Raw genomic sequence first — 12,418 nt, forward strand, 5'->3', positions numbered from 1 at the left:
TAAAAGGTAGAAGTCTGATAGAAAAACATAATAAGCTGACAATGGCAAGAGTGAAGCTTAGAACTCCTCTGGGCTTTAAAGTACAGAATAGAAGTGATAGTAAAATTAAGAAATAAAGGCAAAAGATCCCAATAAGTTACTTCTCTGTCATGCAAAATAGTGAGCACTTGTAGTGCTACAGAGAAGGACCCCACTTGTTGTTCACGTAAATAAGAAGTGATGGTTGGGGCACTTCATATATTCTCTGGTGCGTGACTGCTTCCCCAAGGGCAAAAGGCTTAATGGAAGATATTTTAAAGTGCTTAAAAGGAAGACTCTTGTCTGAAAGTATGATACCTCAGGGCTTTAGTTCAAATACAGAATTTAGCTTTCAGAGAACAATTACAGGTAGATAATTTACCCTCTACATGCCTGACTGACCATATTCTTCTGAATCTAGTCTGCTTACTTGGTTGAGAACATATGTTTTTCTAAACATATACTATTCAGTCTTTACTTCAGTCTTCACTAAAAAAGTTAATTGTAACCAGATGGTTAACACAATTAATATTAACAACAAGGGAGAAGGCTCTTGGAAAAGAACAGGTTAAGGAATACTTAGGTAAGTTAGATGTGTTCAGGTCAGCAGGGCCCGACAAAATTCACTGCAAGGTACTTAAGGAACTAGCTGAAGCAATCTTTGGCCAGTTAACGATTACCTTTGCGAACTCATGAAGGATGGGTGAGGTCCTGGAGGACTGGAGAAGGGCAAACATAGTACCTATTTTCAAAAAGGGGAAAAAGGAGGACCTGGGGAATTTAGACTAGTCAGCCTAACTTGGATACCCAGAAAGATACTCGAACAAATTATTAAACAGTCAGTTTGTTCAAATCTGGAGGACAATAAGGTGGTAAGTAATAGCCAAGATGGATTTTTCAAGTACATGTCATCCCAAACCAATCTAGTTTCCTTCTTTGACAAAGTAACTGGCCTACTGGATGGGGAGAAGCAGTAGACTTGATAAAGCTGGACTATAGTGATGCTCTTGACTCTGTTTTGCATGATATTCTAATAAGCAGTTTATGGAAATATGGCCTAGATGAAATTAGGTAGGTGCAAAACTGGTTGAAAGACCATACTCAGAGTATTTATCAATGGTTCATGTCTCCTGTGGCCTTTCAGGGGTCAGTCCTGGTTCCGGTACCATTCAGTGTTTCATCATAACTTGAATGATGGAGAGGAGAGTTTGCTTATACAATTTGTGAATGACATCAAGCTGAGAGTGGTTGCAAGCACTTTGGAGGACAGGATTAGAATTCAGGATGCTCTTGATAAAGTGGAGAATTGGTCTGAAATCAACAAGATGAAATTCAAAAAAGACAAGTGCAAAGTACCACATTTAGGAAGGAAAAATCAAATGCATAAATATGTAACAGGGAATAACTGGCTAGGCAGCAGTATTGCAGAAAAAGATTTGTGGATTATAGTGAATCACAAATTGAATTTGAGTCTTCTGCTTCAAAAATAGCAGATGTTATTGTGATATGTATTAATAGAAATGTTATATGTAAGACAGGGAAGATAATTGTTCCACTTTACTTGGCACTGGTAAGGCCTCAGCTGGAGTATTGTGTCCAGTTTTGGGCACTGCCCTTTAAGAAAGATGTGAACAAATTGGAGAGAGTCCAGAGGAGAATAACAAAAATTACGAGGTTTGGAAAATATGACTATGAGGAAAGGCTGAAAGCTCTAGGCATGTTCAGCTAGAGAAGAGAAGACTGGGATGGATGTGGGGGAAGGGTATGAAAACAATCTTCAAATATGTAAAAGGTGATCAATACAGAGGATGGAAATCAATTTTTCTCCATGTCCACTGAGGGTAGGACAAGAAGTAATTGGCTTATTTTAACAAGGAAGATTCAGGTTAGATATTAGGAGGAGCTTTCAAAATATACAGATAATTAAGCTCTGGAACAGGTTATGTAAGGAGGTTGTGGAATCCCCATCATTGGAAGTTTTTAGGAATAGGTTAGACAAACACCTCTCAGGAATGGTCTAGGTATATTTAATCCTGCCTCAGCACAAGGGGATGGACTAGGTGAGATCTCTAAATCCCTTCTAGCCATATATTTATCTGATTCTGTGAACCTGATAGAGCTATTTCAGTGTGTCCTCTAAATATGATTTTAAGACAATAGTGTAGATTGCCCCATTCTGTAAAACAACCATATGGAAGTACTTCTTTGCACAACACACAGTCGACTTGTGGAATTTGTTGCCAGGGGATGTTGTGAGGCCAAAAGTATATCTGGGTTCAAAAAAGAATTCATGAAGGATATGTCCATTAATAGCTATTAGCCAAGATGGTCAGGGAATGCAACTCCATGCTCTGTGTGTTCCTAAACCTCTCTGACTGCCAGAAGGTGGGACTGGATGACAGGGGATGGATCACTTGACAATTGCCCTGTTCTGTTCATTCTCTCTGAAGCATCTGGCAGTGGCCACTGTCGTAAGGCAGAATACTGGGCAGATGGACCATTGGTCTGACTTGATATGGCCATTCTTATGTTCTGACACCCTCAGGAGAGGGTTTGTGTGCAAAACAGTGCAAAGTTCACTTTAAAGAGTTTTTATGAGACTGTTCCCTCACAGTGGTAGAGATTTGCAGACACACAGATTTTGGAGCAATATCCTCTCCAAAGTACACACTTCCTAAGGATCTACAGGGAGGAAATCCCCTTTTTGTGTGGAGACAGGAGCTGTCTGTCCTTCAAGGATAACTATTGCTTCTCTGTCTATCTTACCCCTGGGCAACATAGCTTTATTAGGAGCCATGCTGCCATTGATCACATCCCACAGCAGCTATGCATGCAGTAGCATCAGCATATCCTGCCTCCAACTCCACACCTTGTACTCTGTGGAGTTGCGAGCAGAGAATCTTCTGAGACAAGGGAGGTGGAACTTCTTCCTCTCCCCACATATGGTCTCCTCTTTTTAAAGGTTCTGGGGTGGATCAACTGAGCCATGATGCATTGTCATTGTATAAAAATAGTTCTTGGATGACTCTGATTTGGTGACAGGTTTCAGAGTAACAGCCATGTTAGTCAGTATTCGCCAAAAGGAAAGGAGTACTTGTGGCACCTTAGAGAGTCTCTAAGGTGCCACAAATACTCCTTTTCTTTTTTCTGATTTGGTGGTAAAGCTATTTTTCCAATTGTTTAACTAGCCATTAAATATTTATTAAATTTTACTAGATATTTTTCTATTTTGCTTATTAAAATAATTCTGATAATGGACAATGTTGTAATAGAAAAGACTAGGCATTATAAGAATTTCAGCTGGAAGATTTGATCTTCTCTGTGGCTCATATAGTCTCTCTTCGTGTACTGTAACCTCCCATGAACATACAGTGACACTGCAATGTTGATAGATAAGTAATATGTAGTAATTCTGCTGGATTGTTTAAGCAATAACTTTAATAATTATATTTTTGGAGTTTAGAGATTAAAAAGACCACTCTGGTCTTCTGAATCTTTAAATTACATTTTAAGATGAAAATCAGTTTTATAATTAAAGTCTATATTAACTGTGGAAATAGCTTTAATTTCACTTTTATGCTTACTTGTTAACACTTCGTACTTGCCTGATGTGTCTAGAGAAGGTATTCAGTGGTTTAGAACAGTATTAATTATATAAAAAAGAGTTACCTTATGGTACTAGACAGGCAAATCGCTGCCTACAGTTGAGAAGTCACACAAAGTCTGCCAGGTCTGAGGGACTAAAGGACATTGATGATGATAAACAAAAACAGCACTCGTGTTGACTCATATTTTGTCGTCTTGTTTGTCTTGCCTATTTAGTTTGAAAGCTATGTGAGCAGAGAACATATTGTTAGCTAAATTTGTGAAGTGTCATTTATATTTACAGTGTTATATAAGTGTTTTGTAAAAATAATATTGTTCCTCTAGCCTTTGTGTTACTTATTTTTATTTTTAAATTGTCCTCTGAAAATAAATAATTGTTATTAAGAAAACCTTTCGTATAGATTTTATTCAAATAATCTTAATTTATTATTTTGAATATTTCTATTTTAATCTGGGAAATTTTTCACTATTTTTCCATATACTGAAAAAATCAAGTGGATACATCATGCAGTGTTATAAATGTTTTAATTGTGCTAAAGATCAAATTCCAATACAAGATTTATACTTGTAAAGAAAATAAAACCTGACCCTATTACCAGCATTTAACACGTTTGGATTAATCCAGGATACATTGAAAATGTGTGTGTTTGTTTTTGAAGTTATACATATGGGATTTATTCAATCTTATGATTTGGAGTACTTGGTTATTGATTAGATTGTCACTGTGGATAATGTTTAGTGCTTCCAAATGCGGCTGAGCTCTGGTGACTGGTTGTGGTTGAAATTGCAGACGAAAGGGTTGCGGTAAGGATGCAAACAGTGGAAATGTGTGTAAGAAGATCAGCTGTTGTGTATATTTCCTCCTGGCTTTGGATGCTGCCTAAGGCAGTATCTCAATAACTCTTGCTAATGGTTTGGAGCTGAGGTATTTGAAACCACAAATGTATGTATTGATACTGCTTTGATGCTTCATGCTTAAGGATACAGTGACAAATTGGTTAAATTACCTCTAAAAGAAGCAAGTTTAAATATAGTCTTATTTCATTTAAATTAGTCTGTCCACTGGATCAGTGGTGACAGAACTGGTGAATAAAAGACCAAGTAGGAAACAAAAATGAAATGCTAAACTGTGTAGATAAGTGCTATATTATAGTCGCCCCACATTCAAGTTAAATATTGATTTTTTTCCGTGAATTTTATATCTCTGTTTTATTTTATTATTTAGCATTCTCTAGCCCAACAGAAGAGTAGCCCTCTAACCCTTTGTAGGACATGACACACTCCCCAATTCATAATGAATGGTCTGTGCTGCCCTCCTGTGAAATTTGGAGATGGTCCAGTCACATTGCCATGAACTCTGACGAAGCTTTACCTCTAACTTCCATCCACCAGACTTTGTGACTCTGGCACAGGAACATGTTCGAAAGTTAGCTCCTCCCAAACAGTTTGCTATGTTCTAAGTTGCTCCTAAAGCGACATTTTTGCAGATGTGAGCAGATGAAGTGAATATGTATTTTCTGATTCGGCCTGTCTCAATCTACTTAATGGTGATGATGATAATTAATAGTAGTAATCCTCATCCAAGGATCTTAAAGTATTTTCACCTATCTCTTGAAGTAGGTTAATATTATCGTCCCCACTTTACATATGAGTAAATCTGGGCACAGGAAGGTAAGGTTACACAGTGAGTCAGTGGCAGAACTGGGAATGAAATCTAGAGTCCTCTCTGTCAGTCCTGTGTATTACCCACCAGATCATCCCTCCGTACAAATATTCGTACTTGAAATATTTTCTTTCTTCCCTTTTACTCTCTTGTTCCCAATCTCACTCTGCCCCTCCTTGTTTAATGTTTGGAAAACAAAGAAAATAGATTGCATACAAATATATTGGCGCTAAGAGAAATTAGGCTAGTGGTCAAGGTTTTCCTGAACTCAGTGAATGGATAATCTGTATTGACTCTCAGATACAATATGACAGACAAGTATTATCTAAACAAACAGTGTGTTCTTCTGTTGTCCATCATCAGGATGGGTTCATTTATCTTCCATTTCTTCATACCAGCGACAATTTCAGGGTTCTTCCATCTTAGTTTTTAGGGCCATTACATGTATTTTGATTAGTTTGACAACCCCAAAAACCACTGGGTCATGAATTGATTTCTTACTAGAGTTGAACCTCTAGAAGAATGTTTATTCACACTTCATCTTCTAAAAGAAACAATCTGGAAGTTCTATGGCTGATCCTCCTTACGCTGTATTCAGAAAGACAAAGTGGTTCTGAAACATCACCCCAAAGCCTAGTGAGATGGTCATAGATTTTCATATTAGCAAATATATAAGTCTCATGCTGTGTTATTCACAAGTCTTATCTATCCATGGAATGACATGTCATAGGTTAGATATTTAAAAAGTTTTTAATACTGTTTGGAAAAAGGTCAGAGTTATTTGTAAATTTTCCTTTTTTTTTTTCCCCTGTGGAGAAATCCAAATTTCAATTCAGAGGCTTTCCAAATGGTTTCTGGTTTGTATCTAGGCCTTTTATGGTCAGGCTGGAGTCTCAATTCCAGACAGATTGAGGGCATTCTGTGAGACCTGTGGCTACACTGGCTGCCTCTATTAGAAATATGTCTATTTTTGAAATATGTTAGGCTGCGATGTGGAGTTCACACCTGCATGAAGTATTATTCTCTTGACTCTGAATATAGATCAGTTGCTCCTTTCAGTAGAGCAGCGCTTCAGTCTGTTTCTAAGTCAGCACTCCCTGGCCTCCTGTGATTGTGATTCTGCTGATTAGTCTCCTACACTGGTCTGCTGAGATAATTCGTTAAAGCAAAATGAAGGTTGCCTAGCAATACTTGGAATTCTCAAAATATATAGGGCCAAATTCTATTCTGTTACCCCAGTGTAAACCAAGAATGACTCGGTTGAAGTCAGTGAAGCGAATAGATGGCAAATCAGCGTGAGATTGGGTGGAGGCCTCTGCTGAGACACATTCATCATCTTTCCTCCACTCCTCTTTGCAGTCCCTTAATGGATGCTTTGATGAGGAAAGAAATTGAGAACAGTTATGGGATCTTGAACATTTGGATCCTAGATTGTCACAAGTGCTCCCAGTAGCTTTAACTACTAACAGTTCAGTGATTTATGTGCATGGTGCAAGACTGCTATAGTGGAGGCAACATCTTTTGGAGAACTCCAGTTATTTGTGTATATTATATTGTTTTTCTCCCCCATCACACAGTTTTTGCCTCTTCTTTAAGGCCTCATGTTACTGTGATTTTTCATTGACTGAGAGTGGTTCAGTGGCACTCCATTAGATAGAGTAAAGGGATTACTTCCCTCCCCCCATCCTCCACTAAGATTAAACACACTGCTTTGGCAACTGTCCCTGACTAGGAAGCAAGAATCCAAACCAAACCCTCTGGGTTCTTCTAAGCATTTATAATTTGGCTGTCAAAAAAGTATCTCTGCACTGAAACTTGTTGTGCAAACTCTCAGCCTCAGGGCAATTTTTAAAACAAATGACTAAAACAAATATCTGATTGTCCTTTTCAAAATTAAATAGAAAGACAGAAGAGAAAAATACTAGGTTTGCCTCTTTTTTATGCAGGAATAACTGAAAATGGCACCTAATCTGACAAATATTTAATCCAAAATGTACGACATAATTACTCTGGGGAACTAACAACTTGTAGAAAAAACTCAATACCCATTTCCAGTCCTGAGAATGAACTGAACATTTGTGTCTTAATAGAGTTCTTTTCTCTGGTATGTTCTATTGGTGAGAATGGTGGGAAACTGTTCCATCTTGTGGTCTCCTTTCCCACCCACGCCCCCACCTTCCCTGCATTTTAGTGTAGGGGAGTGAAACTGAGAAGCTTTGGTTTCAAAGTTGACTACATTTATATCTGAACAAACTAGACTCCTTTTTTCGAAAGGTACATGCAATAGGAACCAAATCATTGTAGATTTTTTTTTTATACAGGGGACTGGAAACTGATTGAGTTTCCTTCCGCTCATGGAGTTTCTTCTTGATTATAATATGGGAGATCCCTGTGTTTCTGCACAGCTTCTGGACCCACATGACTCATGTACGAGCAGGAGCTGTACGTCTATGGTATCTCCTACTGTTGCTGACCCTCTCCTGCCTTGACACCTCCCATCCTATCCCTTCAATGTATGTGTGTTGCACTCTGTGGTGGGTTAACCCATGTATGTTATTTCTGGCTTGGGTAAGAGGCATTAAATTACATCAGCAATCCCTGCTTAATTTAGGGGTCATGATAGATTAGACAGCAGGGCTGGGCTGTCTATCCACACCTATGAAGCCAGGTCCCTGCAGAGGACCTAGGGATGTGTTTCCATGGAATCAGACAGAAAAAGAGAACACTAGTAAATTTACTGTAGATATTTTGTAAAAATAATGAGGTCTTACTAATATTAGACATCCTTCCAGTGGTCTGCCACTAAGCCGTTGCTATGAAGTGAGGGGAGGCCATTTTTGTATGTGTGAATTATAGGGTGTGAGGCTCTAATGTCTAGAGACCTGTCCAATATTTATTCAAGGGTTGCCCTCTTTAATTGCCCACTGCTGAAATTAATGTCACCTTTTCAACTAACTAGAGAAACACTTCAATTAAATATATATTGTTTTCATTCCAGTTCAAAAATTCTACCATATTGATACTAAACTTGAAGGATGATGAGGTATTTTCATTATTTATAAAAACCTTTAAGATACAGGAAGCTGTATGAGATCACAGGACCACACATATACTGTTTTGCAAATGCATTATGGTAAGGCTTCTCCAAGGTGTTTAGGAAAGGTGGGGACATCCATGGAAAAGATTACCATGAGCTCCAAATGTAGGAAGAAGAAGCAGGGATTAAAATATGTATATATTTAAAAAAATGTGGTGGTGTTTGAAATGAAGCTAATGTGTCAGGACTGGAGGAAGGAAATACACTAAGGTAGAAAAAGAAAGCATGAAGAAGTCATTAGAATGATGCAGGGGGGAATTTTAATATTGTAGAAATTCTTCTGTTTCACATTTTCCTGTTGACATTGGTTTTAAGATCATCCCCTCAACCCCAACCTGTTTTCTTAGCTTGTAGTGGCCCTTTAAAAATCAGTATGAGTTACACTTGACCTTGAAAAATAATGGCATTTAAAATTGCCTTGAGTCTAGTGTAGCAGCAGTCTACCCCATAAAGGTTCCTTTTTGTCAGCACCTTCTCAAGTGGTACAAGTTTCCACTGCTTCAGCACCATAGGGTATATCTGCTACACTCAGTACAGTAGGTGAATTAGAGAGCCAAGACCCTAGGGCCCTGTGCAGTAGTATTGTGTATCAGGAGGACAAAGGGATGGCGCCAACCATCCTGCTGTATGCGCCAGTAACTAGAATTAATTACAAACCAATCGAATCCGTTGCAGCCAATTGGTAAACTAATTGGTAATTTTAGCTGTACATCTATATGTAGTTATCTGGATGCCTGTAACGGCGCTTTCAGAGCCACTTTTGTTCTGCTTCATCCTGCTTGACAAAATGGCCTTCATAGCTTTAGGGAGAAAGATGTGCATCAGTGAATATGGGGCCGCTCCAGCTGCTTGTCTTGTTTGTATTCCCTTGTTCGTAAAACATGACTCAGATTACAGCTGCATGGTACTGCTCTGATCATTTCTGATAAAGTGTAGCTAAACATTCCTTAAAATAGGTTGTTTAAGCCATTTATTGTATTTTCTTTGTGCCATCTAGCTTCAGAAATATAACTCATATTTGGATTAATTCCGTTTTTAATAGGGAAAATCTAAGTAGCAGACATTTTAAAATAAATTATACTGAATTAATCTTGCTTTCTATGCTCTTACTGTTAACGTTCAGCGCAAGATAATATGACTGACTTAAACTGAATTAGAAACCTAGACTTTTATTTGTGAAATTGGAAGAAGAGAGCTGGCTAAACACATAATTTGTTTATTTCTTGTAGCAGACTTTTCTTACCAGTTACTTTGCAATGCCAATTATCTTTTAAGAATAATAAATAAAATGTTTTGTTTTTGTGACACTTCAAAATAAAGACAGCATAATGTTGATATAAAAGTTTTGATTTTTTATATATATTTGTAAATATTTACTATAATACACGTTTAGACTGTCCAACAGATGTATTTGTAGTTATCTTTCATCTTTCTATGTATATGTATATATAAAGTCTCAGTGTTAACATTTTTTTTATTAGTATTTGTCAGAGAGTTCTTTCTTCCCTTCATTTTGGGTGAAAATTACCCCTGAGGGTAGTCCACTCCATGGACTATACACCACTTATGTCTCAGTTAAGTCCTATTTTGAGTGCTTAAGTGGGAGATAAGTGGTCCATAGGCCTTGTGCTGGTCTTCTGCACAGGGCTGAATTGCATTTGCCTGAATTAAGTAGAAGAGAATAAGGAAGTCTGATTTAGATTATACGTATAGCTATCAGTTAAAAAAAGTGAAACAAGTAAGAGCTCATACCTAGGTAAATCTCCCACTGAAATTAGTGGGAGAATTGCCTGGGTGGAGACTACAGAATCAGGCCCTACTAGGGGAAATGGCCTTTTCAATTGTAACTGTTGTTTTCTGTGTTTAAGGGCAACCTTGACATAGTTAACACACTTCCAAAGCTTGAATGAATTGGAAACCAGTATGTACGGTGAATCATTTTCACAGTAAAGCTTAATAATATTTTTTGCTACTAGAAGGAAGTAAAGACTTTTAATTCTGTTTTGCTCAGTGTACATGATTATTGTGCCGCTAATTTTCTTCTTTAGATGTGAGAAATTATATTAGATTCATATTATAGGTCTGCAGTTGTAAAATGGTTACTCGTCAGTGTATACATGACTAGGTTCTATCAGATTAATCTGATCTTGCAAGATCTGTTCATTATCAATTGAATTCCAACATACTGTATCAGTCTGGCTTCAAGCCATGAAAGGCAGTCATGGATGCAGCTTTCACTTTGTCTAACTGAAATAGCTGATTTTGAATCACTTAAGAAATGTAGGTAAATTCTTGAACAATTATATTTCATTCAACAGTGTCTTTCCAAAAAGATAATAGGATCACTTATCTATAAAAACAGGATGTGTAATCTGATCATTGGCTGTTATAAGGGCTAAATATGTAATTATTCTAAAGCCATGAATATGGGATTCTGTGATTTACAATTCTTAAAGTGCAGTTATTTTGAGAAAAGTGAATGTAAACTTTACATCCTGGGGTTCTGTGCTTAGTAGTGCTCTCAGTAACTTCACATCAAATATGTTCTGTTTACAAGTCAATTGCCAATGCCATAATCTCTCCCTGTATACTTTCTGCCTCTTAAACCATCACCAGTAATATTCTGTAATTACAGTATAATTTATAATTTTGTTGATGCTGAGGTTGAGAAGAATCTTATGTGGCAATATCACATATACATTCCATAATCTCCAGACAGACTAGTATTGCTATACACCAGCAGGATGTTCTGTGTGCCACAATTTAGGAATTCTGCGGAAGAGGGGTTCTCTCCTGTGGGCTACAGAGCTAGGTAGCGTGCTTTCTGCCTTCCCCGGCTGCTGATGTCCTAGGATTCATTAGAGTGGACTCTCTCCTGTTGACTTTACAAAATGTGCAGCCGCCCTCCCTAATCATTTTGCACATTACACAGCCAAGTGAATCATTAATGTTCGTGCAATGTAGTTTTCCTGTGCAGTTCATAAGTTTATCAAAACTGTATGCAAAATGTACTGCTCATATCCAGCATGTGATTTTTAAAAGATCATAACTTGTCAAATCAAAATCAAATTTCACTGAAACATTCAGAAACACTTGTGCTTAATGAGAGCTTTAACTTACATGCCAGATTTCAGCTTTCTGTCCTTAGCCGTTTTTTTTGCAGAGACGTTCAAAAAAGTCACAAGAATTATTTATAATAGGAAAAGTATTTTTAACTCTCCTTTAAGTCTGAACTGTTTTTGCTCAAGCCATTCAAAGGCTCCACTTACAAGCAGGGACCAAGACTGGTAAATTTCAGCTCCAAAAGTTTAATTTTCAGAAAGTTATCGGCAACTTGAAGCAGTGTCAGAATGGAAAATATTATGCAACCTTTACTAAAGCGGATGTTGCCACTTTCGTTGTAATAGAGTGAAATTTGTACTATCCGGTCAGGTTTTTTGCTGAGTTCTCTATTCTTCCAGTTTTGTCTCTTTCTTTGCCTTCCCCACCCCCATAAATACAAATACCTGATGTAGGTTGTTGTTCTTTCAGGAGGTTCTAATGATGCTAGATAACTATGTAAGAGATTTCAAGGCATTGATTGACTGGATACAGCTACAGGAAAAGCTAGAAAAGGCTGATGCTCAAAGCAGGTAATCAGATTTTTTTCTTTTCTTTTAATCTATTTCCTAATATTCTCTCAGGGTGAAATTCACCCTAGTGCAGAGGTCAACACAAGGACCTATGAACCACTTAAGTCCTACTTAAGCAATATTGCCAGCTCCAATCATTAAAAAACCATGAACAGAGCCATATGAAATCATGGTATTTTTTTTAAAAAAAAAAAGTATTTTGGGTTCCTTTTATTTGCAGGCTAGTAAGTGAGAGCATACTCAGGTTCCCTGCTGTGCTTGTTCGGCCCACACAGAAGCCTGTGCTGCCATGTCTTTATTACTGTTTTTAGCCATGCTAGCTAGATTAAAGCTAGAGTGGGTATGCCAGTCTGTACTGTTATCACATCTCCTGACATACCGTTGGACTCCTAGGTCATTTGA

At 37.6% G+C, this 12,418-nt stretch overlaps 1 protein-coding gene across 6 annotated transcripts in view; it reads left to right on the forward strand.

The window, feature by feature from the left end:
• Positions 1 to 12,418, forward strand: part of SCAPER (S-phase cyclin A associated protein in the ER) — a 345,099-nt gene that overhangs the window by 63,680 nt on the left and 269,001 nt on the right. For 5 of the 6 annotated variants that reach the window (XM_073303508.2, XM_073303509.2, XM_073303513.2 and 2 more), the window contains one exon: positions 11,916 to 12,016. In XM_073303508.2, coding sequence (XP_073159609.1) covers positions 11,916 to 12,016 — 101 coding nt within the window. Of the gene's footprint in view, positions 1 to 7,778; positions 7,801 to 11,915; positions 12,017 to 12,418 lie in introns of those variants that run through there. The other variant, XM_073303514.1, reaches the window with a different exon arrangement.

The sequence above is a fragment of the Lepidochelys kempii genome, chromosome 10 (genome assembly GCF_965140285.1).
Source record: "Lepidochelys kempii isolate rLepKem1 chromosome 10, rLepKem1.hap1, whole genome shotgun sequence".
Classification (NCBI taxonomy): Eukaryota; Metazoa; Chordata; order Testudines; family Cheloniidae; genus Lepidochelys; species Lepidochelys kempii.